This window comes from Pimephales promelas, chromosome 18 (genome assembly GCF_988280905.1).
Source record: "Pimephales promelas chromosome 18, fPimPro1.hap1.1, whole genome shotgun sequence".
Classification (NCBI taxonomy): Eukaryota; Metazoa; Chordata; class Actinopteri; order Cypriniformes; family Leuciscidae; genus Pimephales; species Pimephales promelas.
The window spans coordinates 323241-342523 of record NC_142786.1 but is presented as its reverse complement, the minus strand read 5'-3'; the positions used below and the strand labels follow the sequence as shown (position 1 = coordinate 342523).

The 19283-nt window shown below is 39.0% G+C and overlaps 3 protein-coding genes across 11 annotated transcripts; 1 reads left to right on the top strand and 2 right to left on the bottom strand.

Annotated features, from left to right (window-relative positions):
- Positions 1 to 1719: 1719 nt before the first annotated feature.
- scn1bb (sodium channel, voltage-gated, type I, beta b) lies at positions 1720 to 7934 on the bottom strand. 6 transcript variants are annotated; one of them, XM_039664118.2, is made up of 8 exons: positions 7777 to 7934; positions 7348 to 7563; positions 6543 to 6709; positions 5604 to 5841; positions 4602 to 4743; positions 3696 to 3767; positions 3223 to 3246; positions 1720 to 2676 (listed from the first exon to the last, which is right to left on the bottom strand). In XM_039664118.2, the coding sequence occupies exons 2-6, from the start codon at positions 7400 to 7402 to the stop codon at positions 3701 to 3703; spliced, it is 669 nt and encodes a 222-aa protein (XP_039520052.1). In that variant the 5' UTR covers positions 7403 to 7563; positions 7777 to 7934; the 3' UTR covers positions 1720 to 2676; positions 3223 to 3246; positions 3696 to 3700. The 6 variants fall into 6 exon arrangements, with proteins under 6 accessions (XP_039520052.1, XP_088979044.1, XP_039520051.1 ...); XM_089122918.1 differs by having other exon boundaries at positions 3223 to 3243; XM_039664117.2 differs by lacking the exon at positions 3223 to 3246.
- A 747-nt stretch (positions 7935 to 8681) lies between these two features.
- Positions 8682 to 13608, top strand: zbtb22a (zinc finger and BTB domain containing 22a). Of its 3 annotated transcripts, XM_039664115.2 has the most exons (4): positions 8682 to 8738; positions 9016 to 9223; positions 10516 to 11107; positions 11201 to 13608. In XM_039664115.2, the coding sequence occupies exons 2-4, from the start codon at positions 9017 to 9019 to the stop codon at positions 11707 to 11709; spliced, it is 1308 nt and encodes a 435-aa protein (XP_039520049.2). In that variant the 5' UTR covers positions 8682 to 8738; position 9016; the 3' UTR covers positions 11710 to 13608. The 3 variants fall into 3 exon arrangements, with proteins under 3 accessions (XP_039520049.2, XP_039520050.2, XP_088979043.1); XM_039664116.2 differs by lacking the exon at positions 9016 to 9223 and having other exon boundaries at positions 8684 to 8738; XM_089122917.1 differs by lacking the exon at positions 8682 to 8738 and having other exon boundaries at positions 9059 to 9183.
- On the bottom strand, positions 12596 to 18470 carry tmem65 (transmembrane protein 65). 2 transcript variants are annotated; one of them, XM_089122922.1, is made up of 8 exons: positions 18321 to 18464; positions 17880 to 18132; positions 16407 to 16451; positions 16213 to 16280; positions 15972 to 16026; positions 15746 to 15788; positions 15488 to 15593; positions 12596 to 15394 (listed from the first exon to the last, which is right to left on the bottom strand). In XM_089122922.1, the coding sequence occupies exons 2-8, from the start codon at positions 18091 to 18093 to the stop codon at positions 15269 to 15271; spliced, it is 657 nt and encodes a 218-aa protein (XP_088979048.1). In that variant the 5' UTR covers positions 18094 to 18132; positions 18321 to 18464; the 3' UTR covers positions 12596 to 15268. The 2 variants fall into 2 exon arrangements, with proteins under 2 accessions (XP_088979048.1, XP_039520054.2); XM_039664120.2 differs by having other exon boundaries at positions 17880 to 18470.
- Between the last annotated feature and the right edge of the window lie 813 nt (positions 18471 to 19283).

Below are 19283 nucleotides of genomic sequence, written 5' to 3'. Positions count from 1 at the left end.
TTCAGGTTTCTCTAAACAGAAAGAATAACAGCAGGGTGTGCAGCTGTTTTCCCTCCAAAACGCATCACTTCCTGGAGGAGGATGATGTCATTCACCTGAGGTCAGAGTGATATTTGAGGCTGCAAGTCTAGAGAAAAACTGTACAAATACATCATAGAATATAACAATAATAAATAAATTAATAAAATAATTATAAAATACAAACAATAATAAATTAATTCAAATTGAGAAAAATAAATGCATTAATAGCAATAAATAAAATTGGATGTAAATAAATAAATAAATATGAATAAATACATTTATTTTATTAAAAAACACAATGAAAAAAATTAAATTTAATAATTTTTTTTATAAATTTAGAATTTTGAAAAATGTTTTGATTAAAGTTTAGATTTTTGAAGTTTTAATAAGTTTTGATTAAAATAATAAAAAATGAATTAAAATAAATACATTTGATATTAACAAATAAATAACTAAAGAAAAGCATTTGATTAAAATGAATTAATATAAAACGATTAAATAAATAAGTTGATAAAGAATACATACAACTTGTTTGAAATAAATTCTAGTCTAAAAATCATAACGGTACAGAAGTATGAAACAATAAAAATAAAAAATAAAAATAAATAGTATTTTACACATTTATATATTATCACAGTATTAATTTGGTGTTTTCATAAAAATATATACTTGTCTCAGATTTGAGGGGTTTATATTTCCAGGTGATCAATAATCCTTAACACTACAGTAAACTACAGTGAACTACACGGAACTACAATAAACTACAAATTTCAACTCGTTTAACTACAGTAAACTACAGCAAACTACAGAAAAGTACAGTAAACTACAGTAGAGTACAGTAACTTACAGAAAACTACAGTGAACTACAGCAAGCTGCAGTAGACTACAGTGAAGTACAGTCAACTACAGTAAACTACAGAGAACTACAGTAAACTACAGTAAAGTACAGTGAGCTACAGTAAAGTAAAATAAACTACATTAAAGTACAGCAAGCTACAGTAAACTACAATAAACTACAGTGAACTACAGTAAAGTACAGTGAGATACAGTAAAGTAAAGTGAGTTACGGTAAATTCCAGTGAACTAAAAGTAAAGTACAGTGAGCAACAGTAAAGTCCAGGGAACTACAGTAAACTACTGTAAAGTACAGTGAGCTACAGTAAAGTCCAGTGAACTACAGTAAAGTACAGCAAACTACAGTAAAGTCCAGTGAACTACAGTAAACTACAGTAAAGTACAGTGAGCTACAGTAAAGTACAGTGAACTACAGTAAAGTCCAGTGAACTACAGTAAACTACAGTAAAGTACAGTGAGCTACATTAAAGTACAGTGAACTACAGTAAACTACAGTAAAGTACAGTGACCTACATTAAAGTACAGTGAACTACAGTAAAGTCCAACGAACTACAATAAACTACAGTAAACCACAGTGAACTACAAGTGAGCTAGTGTAAAGTACAGTGAACTACAGTAAACTAGAGTGAGCTAGTGTAAAGTACAGTGAACTACAGTAATCTACAGTGAACTGCAGTAAAGTACAGAGAACTACAAGTGAGCTAGTGTAAAGTACAGTGAACTACAGTAAAGTTTAGTGAACTCCAGTGAACTACAATAATCTACAGTACAAGTGAGCTACAGTAAAGTACAGTGAATTACAGTAAAGTAAAGTGAACTACAGTGAACTACAGTAACAGCACAGATTTTTCAACAAAAGCAGTTTAATTCCACATGAGTCACATGATCATCATAAACATCAGATCGTTTCAGTACAATCTCGTGTAAAACAGACTTTCATGCTTACAGAAAATATGCAAAAATATAGCAAATCATAACAGTAATCATATAAATAATTCTTTAGTTTTGTCAGTGTAATGCTCATTAAGAAATATTATGTTATGTTAAATTATATTTCATGTAGTTTGGTTTTATGTCCTGTCATGTTTGACGAAAAGCATCGTTCATCGTTCCTGTCGATTTATGCATTAATAATGTGAACAAACAAACAATCAAACAGTCGACAAGATTCATTTCAACTCGTTTAATTTACATTCTCTCTCTCTCTCTCTATTTCTCTCCCTCCTCCCCCATCTCTCTCTCTCTCTCTCTCTCTCTCTCTCGCTCTCTCTCACTTCAGTGCTTTAACATAATTCTGCTACATTGGAGAACTAGGGTTTATTGTCATATTGCACCACATTATACAGATATGATTGATAAACTCTATCAGGATGGTTAATTATTATTACGTATATAAAGGAAGTTTCTTCAGATTCACATTTTTTACTCATGCAGTTTCAGCAGAGCATCGGCTTCCAGATCATCTTACAGTCACTATAATATATGTGTGTGTGTGTGTGAGTAAGTAGGTGTGTGTGTGTGTGTGTGTGTGTGTGAGTAGGTGTGTCTGTGAATGTGTGTGTTTGGCCTTGATCAGCAGCGATCAGCAGCGATTCCTTGCTCTTTACTGACCTCTAGTGCAAACTCAGAGTATTGCGCTTGTCAATGAGCGAGGAGGAATAATGCAGTGAGTTCTCAGGAGAGCGTTCGGTTCATGCATAGCGTGAGGAATCATGCGGAACACGGGATCGATCGTCAGGAACAACAGCGGATAAAACAGGAGTGAGTGGCAGCAGTTCAGGAGAGGCTCCTGGGAAAATCCTGCAGAAACCAGAACAACGTGTGAGTCAGCAGCGTTTCTGCTCTGGAGCTAGCGCTAGCTAACCTTCTCTCGCCAGAACCAACAAACCTTCTTACGGCAACAAAACAGAACATGCACAAAAACATTACTATACATCGATCATGGAGCGTTTTCTCAGAGATGTTTTAGTTCAAAAGTAACGTTCCATAATGATTAAAGAATGATACAATGTAACATTCCCTTAACGTTCACATGACCAAGACAAAAAAAAAAAAAAACATTTAATAAACTGGACATTTTTTTTTTTTAACTTTCATACAAAAGTTTTCATAAGTTAATGGGAACATCAACAAAGCGTTCTTAGAACATGCTAATCCATGTTAATTGATGTTAGCAACATGCTAATTTAAGCTAACAATGTGTTAAAACCATGCTACCATCATGCTAACAAAATGTTATATAATATTAACAACATGCTAAATCATTCTAGAAAAGTCCTTATTCATGTAAACATGTTAATTTGTGCTAAAAATATGTTAAATCATGCTAGCAATGTGCTGAAAAACCTGATAGTGACGTGTTAAATCCTGCTAATGTGATAAAACATACAAGAAGAGTGCTAATTAATATTAACAACATGATACATAATGTAGCAATGTGGTTAAAGTTGTCAACAACATGCTAATTCATGCTAACAATGTATTAAAACATGTTAGCAATGTGCTAAAACATGGTAGCAGGATGTTGAAAAATGCTAGCAGCATGCTAATTCATGCTATCGACATGCTAAAACAAGAAATGTGCTAATTCATGTTTGGATCATACTAATTAATGTTAACAATGTGCTAAACATGTTAATTCATGATAGCAACATGCTAACAATGTGCTAAAACATTAGCAACATGTTAATACATGCTTATTAATATGTTAAAAATGATAACAGAATGCCAAATCATAATAGCAACATGCTTTCAGACAAGCCAGCATAAGTTGTGTTTGTGTGTGGCGTAAACAGAGCCGTCGCTGCTAGTTATCTCACCTGTGTTATTCTGCGACCTGCACACCGGCGCAGTTGTCTTTGCCCTCAGGTGCGATGGCTAAATACTCCGCTCTGCAACACAGAACACAAACGCAACACAACGAGTTCAGGTTTAAGTCTTTGCTTCTGCAATAATAAGCCCGTACTTCTGCGACGAGAGCCCGTATTTAACGACGTGCGCTTTTAGTATGACCATCACAAAATGTAACTATATGATCGTCCGTCTCTCGAATCTGATAAATGCGACTTTAAGGCATGAAGATGTTAAGATATTAGGCAACATTTTAAAATAAGCTAATGCATTAACAAATAATGTTGGATGGTGACGAATGACTTTACCATACAAATATCCTGTTGATCTGCTGGTTTAGGGCCCTATTTTAGCGATCTAAGCTAACGGTCTAAAGCACATGGCACAAGTTCAGTAAGTGCGCGTTTTAATCCACTTCTGCTAGGTTTAACGACGGGACAAATGGTCGGCGCTCCCGGCGCTGGTCTAAACGGGTCGTCTCTATTCTCTTAATGAGTAATGCGTGTGTTTTGGGCATAACGTGCAATAAACCAATCAGAGTCTCATCTGCCATTCTCTTTAAAGCCAGTTGCGCTCACGTCATGGCGGATTCGCTATTTATAAGGAGGAATTAGCAAGCGAAAAGACTAAACGCTAAACGCTCTAGCGAGGAAACGGATATGCTAGTGCTCGAGGTTAAAGCTACCATATCTTTATGTACACAACAATAATCTTTTATTTCATATTTGGCATGTTTGTGTGTTGCTGCGTGTTCCTGTGTGTTTAAACAACGTGTCGCAGGTCGTGAAAATGAAAACTGCGTCAGGCTAAAGCTAGCAGAGCGCTCTGGCGTCGCGCTGCGCGGGTGTGTGATGTCCTTCGACTGCGACACTCACGCGCTCGCTCGCAGAGCTTCCTCTCCCGCCGCCGCGATTTTCCTGTAACAGTAGATCATCTCCACCAGCAGCCAGAGCTGCAGCCCGATGATCGTCACGTACATCATCACCTCCGACACGATGGAGGCCGTCCCGCGGGTGGCTGCCACACACACACACACACACACACACACTTTTTGTAAATATTTTTGTTAATATATTTTCTGAAGAAAGACAAACAGATAGGAATGAAATAGAGTAATCTGTTTTGTAGAGGGGCGTCAACTTTCATTTCTCATCTGTGACTCGGAGCCAAGTTACAGGAGGGGGAAACGGCTTCAGAAAGGACGGCAGCTTCATGATTTTAGTTTTACACAGAGATCAGTCGCTCTATTAGTAAAATATGTTGACTTTATTCATCTTTGTTGCATTATATGCCAACGGTGACGGCTCAAAGATGAGAAAAAAGCCCTTTCATCATGTTTTTTTCCCAAGTTTGTGTGTCTATAACTCAAGTAATATTACAGATATCTCGATGTCCTTTTAGATGTTGGTTCTTAACAAACTGTTCTTTTGGTATGTTCATTTTTAAGGCTCTACATGGTTCAGTTCTACAGATATGAGGATCTCAATGCGGCTCCAGGAGTAAATTGTTCTATTTGTGAAAGCCACTTTGCACACAGCTGATCTCGTACTTGATTAGTGATACTGACTGCGTTCAAAGAGCAATGTGTTTGGCTTCCCTCCAGTAAAACAATCGCATAGGAAAAACCTGTCAGAGAGACAGAAATAGTCTTTTTCCAAAGTTTGCGTGTCTGTAACTTAAGAAGTATTACAGATATCTCAAAGTGCCAATTATTACCAAACTTTTCTTTTTGCATCGAACATTTTGAGGCTCCACATAGCTCACTTTCAGAGATTTGAGGATCTAAAAGTGGCTCCATGTGCAGATTGCTCTTTCACCAGAAACACCTGGAGCGGGCCTCCAAAGGTCATGCAGGACAGGTCATGGTGACGGCGTACCCTTGGCCACGACGGTGAGGTGCACCAGCTTGCTGACGACGGTGGAGTACTCGTAGTGCTCGTAGCTCAGGATGCGGTTGAAGATGCACTGGTAATCGCCCGTGTCGTTGAAGGTCACGTTCAGGATGTTGACGGACGCGTCCTGAAGGTCGAAGGTTTTCCTGCTGCCGAACCACTCCATCCGGTCCTGGAAACGCTCGTCGATGATGTCCGACGACTCTCCGTTGTAGCTGTAAATCTGTCCACCACACAAACAGAAAAGTTTTTTTTTTACATTTTATTTGTATTCATTTATTTTAATCATGTTTTGATTGTTTAAATATGTATAATAGTGATTATTTAAATTTTTGTTACATTAATAATTATTCATTTAAATCCATTTGTATTTAGTTATTTATAAGAATACAGTTTGTTTATTTTAATTAATTTATTCATCTAAATTACATTTATTTAAATAAATGAATTTAATCAATTTATTATTTTTAATGAATTAAACTTATTTTAATTAAATGTTTTTTTATGCGTTTTCATTTATTTATTTAAATTAATTTGTTTTTATTCAAAATAACTTTTACATTTTAATTACTTTTAATTAATTATTATTTAAACCATTCATTATTTTAATGAAATGTTTTTATTCGTGTACCTGAAATTGTGTTTATTTTTTTAATGTATTCATTAATTGTTTAAGTATTTGTTTTATTAAAGTAAATCTATTCATTTAAATCAATTATTCATTTATTTTAAACTGAATATTTCGTTTGATTTTTTTACGCAAAATTTTGATTTAATCTTATTTTACAGTAAATCAATTAATTTATTATTTAAGTATTTATTTTTATGTATTAATTTTAATTAAATCTAATCATTTAAATCAAATATTTATTTTGAACCATTTCTTATTTCAATCAGATGTAATTATTTAGTTCAAACGCTCACGTGGGTGAACTCGTCCTGTCCGCGCGGCCGGAAGTGCCAGTCTACGGTGGCCGTGGCTTCCACTTCCCCGCGCATCTTGCAGGAAATGCATCCGAGCTTGAAGACTTGTCCCGCGACGGCCTCGGTGTCCGAGTCCACCTCTGCGCATGCGCCGCTACACACGGACACTGCACAAACACACACACAGGTCATACTCACACACACCAGCAGCTTCATATTCTCAAGAGGAAACATCAAACTCATACTGACAACACCTCAGATATTTGTTATTTGGAAAATATCAGTTTGTATTATGTTCCATCATTGCATTATTTTCTAATCAACAGTACTGCAGTCACATGAGTTATTTAAATGAAAAATAATTTAGAAATGTATACATTTCTGCTAAATGTATTATTTTAAAAAAGGTTGTTTTTTTACATCTAATTGTATGCATGTATTCATTTTCATCAAATGTAATATTTTTTTAAACATTTTTTAAATAAAATAAAAATATTAAAATAAATGTAAATACAAATTCTTTTAAATAAATAATAAATATGTTTTTAAAATGATTAAAATAATCAATATTTAATCCAAGTAAAAACATAAAATATTGAATACAAAAATTACGTCGATTGAAAAAATTAATTTATTTTTACATCATTTTATTTTTATTAAATATTTGAGCTTTTTTATAGAAATTAAAATATATATATATATTTGTCATTTCTGAGAGCTCCGTAACCTTGTTACTCCCTGAGGACCCCGGACCCCTGTTAATACCCGAAGGCCCCGGACCCCTGTAGGTCAGAGTCAGACTCACCTGAGACCGTGAAGAACACACACAGGAGCAGCAGACGTCTCACACACATGTCCATGATGCTCACAGAAGACAGACACTGAGCTGGACCGTGATTCTCTCTCTATCGTGGGCTTTAGAGTCCACAGTGACGGGTCTTCATGTTCTGAGGTTCTGAAGGGCCCCGTCCCGCGGATGTGATGGACTCCTGAAGAACACTAGACCAGCATCAGTTTGGCTCTGAAAGATGTTTGGTGTGTGAAAACACGCCAGAGAAACACAGACAACATCAGACTTACACTCATTCCTCTGTTTACATCGTTTATTTCTGTGCATGATTGACGTGTATCCGAATAAACACACGCTACGCACGCACATTCCTTTATGAATATATTTCCATCCCTGAGCATGAACGCATCCTCACTGCACGCATGCACACAGATCTGAACTTGCCTGTGACTCGCGTGGATTAATCCTTAAGCATTAACCTGATGTTTATGATCGGGTCTCGCTCATCTGTCGGGTTTAAACGCCATTCTGAGAGGCTCGTTCACGCGTTCGCTCAGTTCTGATGCATTGCGGTAAAAATCACGGGCCGCGCGCCCGCGCGCGACGCAACCTGAACCCGCGGTGACGTCACGACGCTCCCGCAGGTGCAGCCCCATCAAAACTCACTGAAACACACAATATGATCATTAACTGTAATAAACAGGGAGTTCCCTTCAAACTAGGTCCCATTTAATACCAAATACAAGTATTTACGGTACAATATGATTTTGAAATATATACATTCTTTTACACATTCCACACACTTCTATAAATTCTTTTAACTAAAGTTAATTACCTATTAAAATACCTTTCATGCATCACCGTGCTCTCTACTAATAGGCTAAGTTATTCAGAGAGATAACTAGCATGATGTTATTAATTTGATTATGGTTTATCAGAGTTGTGAACGTCATTCTTTTTTACATTGCAAATCATTTTTAACGTTTGATGTTTTTAATGCTCTTTCCTGCAGGTTTGTGAGCTCCAGTCACCAGCAGGTGGCGCGCGCGGACCGCAGTACTGCTCCGCTCATGAATATCAATTAGCTTACGCACAATGACGTCATGGGCTTCACGTAATTACTATTCATGATTCCGACATCCTTTGTAGCAGGATTGGCTCACAGTAGCAGTCACATGACGATTCTATTCTATATATTTATTTAGCCACTTAATTCCATTAATGTGAGACACTAACATAATAAAAAAATATGTTGTCGTTATCACTGTGAACACACACACACTCACAAACCAAAGCATTTATGAAGAATATGAATATCTAAGCACTGTGGTTTTAAAAGGGGCGGGGTCTCGGAGAGGGGGCGTGTCTCTCTCTTCCGCAGCAGACCTTCATCACAGTAAACGCTGGTGAGATTATAAACACATTCATATTTCATTTTAACCGATCAAGGGATCATAATCATCATTTTTTTATACACACGGTAGTTAAACTCGCAGATCGCGTGTCCAAAGGTTGAATCGCGCAGATCGTTTCCGCATGTGATGTAAACACATGATCAGAAGCTCTCATATGATAATGTTATGATCTGCTAGCGGGCCTAACACCGAACACTACCGGAATAAACGGGTGTTAGGCACGAGTTGTGCTGCTGATCCCGGATCAGATTCGGTTTCTCCCCGGTAGGATGGAGCAGATCCTCGGTCGCGCAAGCGCGCCCCCGGGCCCGGTTCTGCAGGTGTGTTTCCCGAGCGCGCGCGCCGCGGTTCTGGAGAACCTGAACCGGCAGCGCGAGGAGGGTCAGCTGTGTGACCTGTCCATACAGGTGCAGGGTCACGTGTTCCGCGCGCACAGGTGTGTGTTGGCCGCATCCTCCCCGTACTTCCATGACCAGGTGAGTGTGTGTGTGGAACTGATGTCACATCACACACATGCAAACCCTCTCATTTGCATATTAATGTCTGTTTGATTTGAAACCTTGCATGATCCCTCGCGACCTGCCCTGCAAACGTTCTCCTAAGAACGCTCGTTCAAAGTTATGACGTCAGCACAAATGGAACGTTTTTCAGAATTCCATTTTTAAAATGTTCCAACTTATTTTAGAATGTTCGGAGAACATTCAAAACTCATCCTGATAAAGTTTAAATAAATTAAAATGGAACGTTTCCGTAACAGTGGCATATCATTTTTTTAAATGTACATTTGGAACGTTCACAGAACATTTGAAAATAACGTTATTATGGGAACGTTTCAAACTGGACTTAGATCATATTTTTGTGATCTGGGTGGAGACAATGTTGCAACACTAGTGCTATAATATTATTCAAATGCTAAAAATAGTTTCAAATGCACAATAACTGGTGAAGGTTTCTGACATTGGTAGCAGAACTGATGATGTCATCAAGGTCAGAGGATCCAGGGCCCTCCACCAACATCACATGTGGTAACACTTTTTGACAGTGTCCTTGTTACATGTACTTCCCATAGTAATAACAGTAAATTGTGCATAACTACCCTCAACCGAACCCTAATCCTGCCCTAACCCTATAGTAAGTGCATGTTATTAATGAATATTACTCAGTACCACCAATGTTCCCTCTAATTTTTTTTATGCTGAGCAAAACGTTTTTCTATTGGACGGACATCTTTCGCCACCTGAGCAAAAATATTCTTTACACCCGACCTGTACGACATAGGTAGAAACACAATGGTTCCAACATTCAGTTGAACAGTATGTTTTATTTGACCCTTGATGTAACTTGTTGGTATTAAATCATACACTATTAGAACACTATACGAGAAAATTGAATGCTCTTACAAGCTTTATAATGGCAGAGAATGGCGGTTTCTGCTTTAAAGTCTTTCAAACTGCATTGATGCATGAGGCCTTTATTAACCCCGGAGCCGTGTGGAGCACTTTATGATGGACAGATGCACTTTTATGATGGACAGATGCACTTTTATGATGGATAGATGCACTTCACTGCCATTATAAAGCTTGGAAGAGCCAGGACATTTTTTAATATAACTCTGATTGTGTTAATCTGAGAGAAGAATATCATACACACCTAGGATGGCTTGAGGTAGAGTAAATCATGGGCTCATTTTCATTTTTGGGTGAACTATCTCTTTAAGAATGTGTCTGTTGGATCTGGTCGTTCAGCGCTCGGTTCTGCCTGTGTCCAGGTTCTGCTGAAGAACGTCACCACGGTGTCTCTTCCCTCGGTCATGGACCCGCTGGCCTTTGAGAGCGTCCTGAACTCCGCCTACACCGGGCAGCTCAGCATCGTGCGCGACGACATCATCAATTACGTCACCGTGGCCAGCTTTCTCCAGATGTGGCACATCGTGGACAAGTGCACGGACATCCTCAAGAGGTCACGACCCCTAGCGCAGGTCAGCCCGGGCGTGGCGAGCTCCTCGAGCCATCAGTCGCCCAGCAGCTCCGACTGCTGCTTCCCCGACCCGTCGGACCCGCCGGGCGAACACGCCGCGGAGAAACGTGCGCTCCCGCCTCTGGCCACATGGAGGCGCCCTCAGCAGAGCCGGTGGAGCCGAAGCAGCCTAACGTTTCCTCTACGGACCGAGCCCGAGTGTGGGCCGGATCCGCACCCGCCTCTCCCGTCCATCGAAACGGATTTCGCCGCGAGACACCGAATCCGCGTTCGGCTCCGAGGAGCGAAAGAGGAGCAGCGGCGGGTGGAGGCAGATGAAGGCGTCGGAGAGCCGGCGGAGGACGAGGATAAACTGAGGATGAAGAGCGAGGAGCGCCAGGCCGGTGAGTGGAGCTTCTTCATCACTGCCGTTTAGCACCCGTCCACCAGGGGGCGCCACCGCGCTGTTTCTGACTGTGTTTGTGTTCTTCTCTCAGGAGTCGTGGAGTCGGACGGGCGTCTCGGAGAGAGCCTGTGGCAGAGCGAGTGGCCGTCGGTGGACGAAGACGACGAGGACGACGAAACGTTGGATGCGATTGCGAACGCGACGGTTTCCCAGAATCCTCCCTGCTCTCCTCTCTCTGCGACGCCGAAAGTCCACTTCTGTCACTGCGGGAAAGCGTACACGCTGAAAAGCATGCGCGACCGGCACGTGAAGATGCAGCACCTGAACCTGCGCCCGTTCGCCTGCCCCGTCTGCGCCAAGAGCTTCAAGATGAAGCACCACCTGACCAAACACGTGAAGACGCACGGCGGCCTGCGCCCGTACGAGTGCGCGCTCTGCGGGAAGAAGATCGTGTGGCGGGACAGCTTCCTCAAGCATCAGGCGCGCTGCCAGCAGACGTCGAGCGCGGCGAGCTATCAGCAGGAGCTCAGCGATGCTGCCGGACCAGTCAAGGTGGAACACGACGATTACTCGTTACTGGAAGAGGAAACGCTCGCGTAAAGGCAGATTCCCCAAACTCGCTCTTAAAGGGACAGTGACGTCATCAGTTACGCCAGACTTTTGTTCATCTGCAGAACACCGATGAAGATCCTTGTCAATGTTTTCATCGTTCATCAACGATGGGTTTTCATTGGCTGTCAATGTTTTTATCGTTCATCAACGATGGGTTTTCATTGGCTGTCAATGTTTTTATCGTTCATCCGCAATGGATTCGGATTTTCTCTCAATGTTTTTATTGTTCATCATCAATTAAATAATTAATTTATTCTGATTGGCTGTCAACATTTTTATCATTCATCAGCGATTAATTCTGATTGGCTGTCAATGTTTTTATTGTCCATCATCAATTAAATAATTTATTCTGATTGGCTGTCAACATTTTTATCATTCATCGGCGATTAATTCTGATTGGCTGTCAATGTTTTTATTGTTCATCATCCATTAAATAATTAATTTATTTTGATTGGCTGTCAACATTTTTATCATTCATCAGCGATTAATTCTGATTGGCTGTCAATGTTTTTATTGTCCATCATCAATTAAATAATTTATTCTGATTGGCTGTCAACATTTTTATCATTCATCGGCGATTAATTCTGATTGGCTGTCAATGTTTTTATCGTTCATCATCAATTAAATAATTAATTCATTCTAATTGGCTGTCAACATTTTTATCATTCATCAGCGATTAATTCTGATTGGCTGTAAATGTTTTTATTGTTCATCATCAATTAAATAATTTATTCTGATTGGCTGTCAACATTTTTATCATTCATCAGCGATTGATTCTGATTGGCTGTCAATGTTTTTATTGGTAATCAGTGATAGATTCTGATTGGCTGTCAATAATCTCACGGATCAGATCATAAAACTTTTTGTGAAGCAATTTGATTAATTTTCAAGTACTTTGATAACACAGCAAAAATACCAATAATTAAATTATTAAAAACAAGATAACAGCCAGTACTAAAATAACAAATACGAGATAAAGGAAGGTCTAGCAGCAGTATTCGGGTACAGAAATTATTAAATGTAAAATAACACAATGGCGTTCGCTGTGTACATTAAATATAAATTCATCTTTACGCTGTTTTTGTTGTTTTATGAATATTAATGACACAGACAGCAGTATGTGCTTATTGGCTGCTGTCACTTTAAGAGCGAATGACGTGCATTATTGCATAATGACAAAATTGAAAGTTTTGAGCTTAAAACTGAGAAAATTGTGTTTTTTGTCAAAGACGTTTAGTTCTCCGGATGGGAACAGAGGGAAGGAGTGCTCGGAGGATAGAGGGTTACGTTTAATAACTGTAATTAATGTTTAAGAGTGATAGGCTGGACATCTGTGTTGTTTTATCGATATGATGTAGCAGAGATGTTGACCCGTTTATTTCTGAACACACACACCTGGTTAACTCACCCGTTCCCCTCTGTAGTGTTCGAGATCATACAGACTGTACATAATAATGATAATAATGCAGTGTGGTTTTTATATTGTCAATAAAGGCATTTTATTGAAATCAGTTGCAGTGTGAAAACTCCGTATAATTCAGTAACACTTTACAATAAGAGTCGTTAGTTAGTCGTTAACTACCAGCAATTCATCCGTTACGTTATTTAGTAATCTTAACGTTAGTTAATAAACACAGCTGTTAGTTCAGGTCCATTCAATCATATTTTCGATTGATGTTGAAATTAAGATTAATAAATGTTCCGTCATAATTGTAAAGTGTTACGTGTATTTCATCCGAAGAGTAACCAGTTAAAACACCATAACTTTACGATGACATGTTCTCAAACGCACAAATAACATCAATATTTATGAACAGAACTTGTACTTTTCACTTCAATAGTTTGTTTGTGCGACAAATTAATTTATAAAAGTACAAATATTCCACGTCGTCTCACAAAAATAATCATAGAATTAGCAAAATACTGTAAAATATCTGCGGTAGAACAGGCGGCTGTGCAATAATCACACACACGAGTTATCAGAATGCATAGTGTCCAATAATAAGCATGCCTGATGTGTTTCTGGGGCGCGTTGATTTATGGATTACCCAGAAGTCAGTTGATGGTTAAACGACTAATTCCAGAGGTATTTCTATTCATAAAGTAACAGACATCTTTGCATCAGACTCATGTTCATCTGCTACAGGACCTGATGGAGGCCTCGACTCCGCCCGTGACGCACTATTGCAGTTTTTGGTAATATTTTGATTAGATTTTTTGGTGTCCTGCGACAGTAATAACTATAAATGATGCACTAACCTTAAATATATAATTACACTGTAACAAGGACACCTTAAATAAAGTGTAAGCGATTCCGTTTTAGTCGTTTAGAGTGCGTTTTAATCATTTTTGTTCGTTATAGCTGAGCTGAGTTATTATCATGAACTATCATTTTACAGCATTTATTAAATCTGCTGAAGCTTTTCATCGTTAAGCTCGGCAAATACAACAGATTAAATGTAATAAATGCTGTGTGAGTGTTGCTCGTTGTTTTAAATATGGCTGTATAGTTTTAGTGTAATTAGTTTTAGTTACTTTAGAAATGAAAGCTCGTTTCCGCCCCTGAATAAAACAGTTTGAAATGATAATTATGAGTCATAACTCATATCATTCATAATCTCAGGAAATTCAGAGATAAAATGTCGCAATCACCTTTTTATTTTTAATTCTGTTGCGGAAAACAAGCTTTAGTACTTCAAGCAAGCTTTATTTAAAAATGCTGAAATAATTAGTTTTTGTAATATTTTATTTATTTTTAAGATTATAAATTAAGTTTTTTATGGTTTTGGTTTCGACGAATGAATACATCGCTCTAGCGGAGATCTTCCGGGTTCATCATGTGACCTGACATCACTACCGAACGGGCCAATGAGCTTCCGTTCCATGAGCCAGATGCATGATGGGAGTGTGCGGAAGCTCTTGTGCGTTCCAGTTCGCTCAGGAGTTCGAGAGGTTCAGAAACACTTCTGTTTCAGACAGATCATCATCTCCCAACAGAACCAATAATAAACTTAAACACGAAACACATGCTGCTAAAATCTAAAAGAGTAAAAGAGTAAAGCCCGTTCACACCAGAACGATAACTAGATCAGCGGATGATTATTAACTTTGATTCTGTTCTTTTCCGGTTTATTCCTGTGAAACATACAACTAACTTCTGTTTGAAGCAGGAGGGACTCTGATTGGCCGTTCATATTTGTATCGTTCACTGGCCCTGGATTCTGATTGGCTGTCGTTCATCAGCTGGATTCTTGCGATATTCGTAATGTTACAGTTGTGCCGAGGACTTCCAGATTCTCGTAGTGATTATAGTTATCGTTCTCTGGTGTAAAATAGTGTTACGTGACGAAGAGAGATAAAATTAAACTCATGCATCTATTCTTCATCTTTAGATTTTTAAACTACTTGATAATTCTTTAGATTTCTACTTCCTACTATTATATTACGATCATTTCTTCATTTCAGTCTACCGTTTGATCATTCGCTTGTTTTTTGTCAGACTTTGGCAAAACAAATGCACTTGTTGTCACGGCGATATAAAAGTGCGTCACTCTGAGGTCGGATGACTCTTCTTCTTCGTCTTCTTCTTCTCCTCATCTTCGTCATCGTCGTTCAGGAAGAGCAATGGAAACATTCCCAGAATGCAGCCGATGGCGACTCCGATGGCTTTTCCCTGAACACACACACACACACAGGAGTGAGTGAGCGTGAGAGTGAGTGTGTGTGAGTGAGTGTGTGTGTGTGTGAGTGAGTGTGTGTGTCTCACCATGTGCGACGTGACTCTGGTCTGCCACATGTCCACCTGTTTGGGCGTTAAATCTGGAATCTGCATCCCGAAACGAGACGCCAGAGCCTCCACGTAACCTGCTAAACTACACACACACACACACACACACGTCACTTACACACGCAGCGAGTACACCGAAACACACTCAAATACTCACATCACTAACACACAGCAAGTTCAAACACATTCAGAAATTCACACACACACACACACTAGTTTCATGAGTTCAGTATTTACCCGAGTCCAGCCAGATCCGACACCAGATTCCCCAGCGCCGCCGCTGAAACACAGACGCTTCATCATCATCTTCATCATTATCATCATCAACAACAATCATCTTTAGCATGAAATATAACAAAAGATTCTGCTTTTTTACAGTGTGACTTTAAATTCATGAAAATCACAAATCAAATTACACACTTAAACCCTAAATTCGCATTATTGTGTGTGTGTGTGTAAATACCTGCCATTGTTGATATTCCGAGTGTCACTCCGATGGACATTTCTATTTGAGTTCCCTTACGAACGACAGGAAACGCATCATCAACAGGAAACGCATCATCACAGACAAAGACAAAAATAAAACAAGAACAGTTGTGCATCATGTGATCAACATAAATCATCATGTGACCGTTATCATCATTCAGCTCTGATCATGAATATGTTTGCAGTTCTGAATCATAATGATAAATCTGATGACTCACGGCGGCGATCATGATGGCGTTATCCAGGAAGCCGAAGCCCACGAAGGGAATGGCGTTGTGCAGCAGAACTGCAGGCGATACACACGTGTGTGTGTTTATGTGTGGATATCACATGTTGTATTCACTTTATTTTATGATTTTGTTCTGTCCTTGTATAAATAAACATAAAAAATAAAATACAAATCTGAACTCACTGTATCTGAGCTGAGCCGACGTCAGCGGAGACGATTCCCCCGAGTCTGAAACACACACACACACACGTCAGATCGCGTATGACTGATAGACTTCTGTGGTTTATAAACATTTATGGTAGAATTATATCTTCTTTTATTGCTAAAAACTCAAACTATATTTGGTTTAAAAACGTCTTAAAAAGTGTCGACTGAATAAAAACAAAACTACAATCTAATAAATGATTCATAATCGCTTATTAACTAGGAGTGAGAAAATATTTTTTTTCTTTAAAATAAAAATTATAAACAAGTTTGATTTTTATTTTTTACTTTTCTATTTTAATTTATGCCATTTAAATGAGCATAAATTAAAATCACTGCAACAGATTATGCAGTAAAAATGTATATTTCATTTGGATGTTTTTGAGCTGCAGAAAAGATAATAAATTCTACAAAAAAAATTCAAATTCAAAATAAAATGCTAGCTAAAAAGATTATTTAAAAAAATAAATCAAATAAATGCATAACTTAAAAAAAATATATTTTTAAGAGTTAACATTTAATCTGTTTAAAAATAAAGCACTACTTATACATTTAAAAACTAAAATTACAGGGAAAATGTATTTCACATGTTTCACTGGTGTAAGCAGAGCGATTCACTCTATCCTGATTAATGTGTCGTATTAATGATTCCCGTTTATGACTCTTATGAATATTTCTTAATCAACTCTAGTCACTGATATGTTTGATAATAGTGCGTTTTCATCAGGATTGATCTGGTCTATGTGTGTGTGTGTGTGTGTGTGTGTGTGTGTGTGTAAGATGACGCAGATCTGTTCTCTTCAAGCTGTTTGACCTCATCAGGCCTGCAGGGGTCATTCAGCCTCAAGGTCATCGTTAAACACATCATCATCATCATCATCATCATCATCAGTGTGTGACACTCAGATCTCGGAGTGAAATCAATTATCGAGTGTGTGACTGACATGATAAATGTTGTTTCAGCATCAGTGATTCTGTTAGATGGGATGGAAAACACGCTGACCTCTGACCTTACAGCCGTATGTACACAAACACACACTCTCTCTCTCTTTCACACAGACACACACACTTAACTCTCTCTCGCTCACACTCACACACCCTCAGATGAAAGAGATGACGCAGGCTTGAACCGTGTTGATAGTGAACACACACACACTGCTGACACTGAGTTTGAGAGAGAGGAACCGGGTCAGAACCACAGAGTCAGTGTAAACCGAGGAAGATCTGAATCATCGTGAGTCTCTGATGTCGAACAGCGCTGTAGAAATAAAGCTGACTTGAGGAATATGTGTATAATAATGTCTGTCACAAATACATGTAGTATCATGGTAAAATTATGGATTCATAAGGTGAAAGGGTCGGCTTGCTAGTTTGTTGGGAGACCAGACTGGCAAACACACACACACACACACACACACACACAGAATATCACGGTATAATACGGTCCGTTACCTTCCCCCGAGGACTGGAAGTTCTGCAGCTCCTTCAGTAAGCAGACCCGGGTCGCCGGGCTCAGGCCGTACACGAACTCCCGGGCCTGGTCCGGCAGGTCCAGCAGCTCGGGCTTGACTTTGCGCCGGTGTGTTCCGAGGAAACATCTGTGTAGGTGACCCGGTCCGGGCGCGCGACCGGCCACGAGCGCGCGCACTAAAGCCAACCGGATCATCACCACAGAATAAAAACACGCGAAAGATCCAGACACGCCCTATAACACATGAATGAACGCGACACTAGAGCGTCTGTATGCTATTCATATAATAAACATATCAAAAACAGCTGAGCAAAATCAAACGCGCATGTCATACTGCCTCACTGAACCAAAATAACCCAGAGTGCGCGCGCAGCACCAACGGACACAGCCGACGCGCCTCAAAAATCCGTTCCCATTCTAACCTCTCTCTTCTATTGTGAGATATGTTCCTCCTATGCTGTTCATTTAGCGTTATGATTCATCGTTGTTTGTGATCAATGACTGTTCAACTACGCCTGAGACTTTCCACACGCTCTGCTCTGACGCGATCGCGCTGATGATGCATGATGGGAAATGTAGTCCTGCGCGGCAGATGCGTCATGGGATACGTAGTTAAAATCGTTGAAGACGTCCTTCGCTCGTCGCTGCTGACGGAAACATCAGTGGACATAATGCATTTGCAACATTAGGAACTTGAGATAGATAGATTCATGTTGAGTCTTTTAGTATGGACGCCGCTTTCCGCAACACAAATAATTACAGTGATAAAAAATGCTTTGGTAAATCTTAAAGGTACAGTCGGTTTATTAAGCGATTGCATAAATCTCTAAGACTAGTCTTACTAGTTAGACATAAAATATGTTTCTTTAAAGGGATACTCCACCCAAACATGAAAATTCTGTCATTTACTCACCCTCAAGTTGTTGCAAAACTGTATGAGATTTTTTCTTCTGCTGAACACAAAGGAAGATATTTTAAAGAAGATAGGAACTTTGGCACCATTGACTTCCATAGTATTTTTTAACTGTTTAGTTCTAGTCGTTCTTCAAATTATTTTCATTTGTGTTCAGCAGAAGAAAGAAACTCATCATTTATTCATGTCGTCATGAGTAAATGATGACAGAATTTTCATTTTTGGGTGGAGTATTCCATTAAGACTGTTCGTAGCTTTTTTAAATCAGTTAATTAAAAGGTAGATTAGCCTAATTTGATACAGAAAACTAAGACTGACTGCTAACTAGCTAGCCTAACCTTAACTGTGTGCTAGTGGGTCATTCATACTAGAACTGAAGACACAGTCATATCATAATGGCTATATTTATGCAACTGGCCAATGAATGAATCTTGCGGAAGAACATTGTAACCGGAACTACTTCTTTGTATTA

Bases quoted from the DNA above. Each gene is read 5' to 3' on its own strand.
- zbtb22a (XM_039664115.2), top strand. From the start codon at position 9,017: ATGGAGCAGATCCTCGGTCGCGCAAGCGCGCCCCCGGGCCCGGTTCTG. The intron at 9,224-10,515 runs GTGAGTGTGTGT...GCCTGTGTCCAG, and splicing joins CCCCGTACTTCCATGACCAG to GTTCTGCTGAAGAACGTCAC. The intron at 11,108-11,200 runs GTGAGTGGAGCT...TTCTTCTCTCAG, and splicing joins GAGCGAGGAGCGCCAGGCCG to GAGTCGTGGAGTCGGACGGG.
- scn1bb (XM_039664118.2), bottom strand. From the start codon at position 7,402: ATGGACATGTGTGTGAGACGTCTGCTGCTCCTGTGTGTGTTCTTCACG. The intron at 4,744-5,603 runs GTACGCCGTCAC...TGTGTGTGGCAG, and splicing joins CCTCACCGTCGTGGCCAAGG to CCACCCGCGGGACGGCCTCC. The intron at 3,768-4,601 runs GTGAGTGTCGCA...TCTGTGTTGCAG, and splicing joins GAAGCTCTGCGAGCGAGCGC to AGCGGAGTATTTAGCCATCG.
- tmem65 (XM_039664120.2), bottom strand. From the start codon at position 18,093: ATGATCCGGTTGGCTTTAGTGCGCGCGCTCGTGGCCGGTCGCGCGCCC. The intron at 15,594-15,745 runs GTAAATACTGAA...GTGTGTGTGTAG, and splicing joins TCGGATCTGGCTGGACTCGG to TTTAGCAGGTTACGTGGAGG. The intron at 15,395-15,487 runs GTGAGACACACA...GTGTGTGTTCAG, and splicing joins CCAGAGTCACGTCGCACATG to GGAAAAGCCATCGGAGTCGC.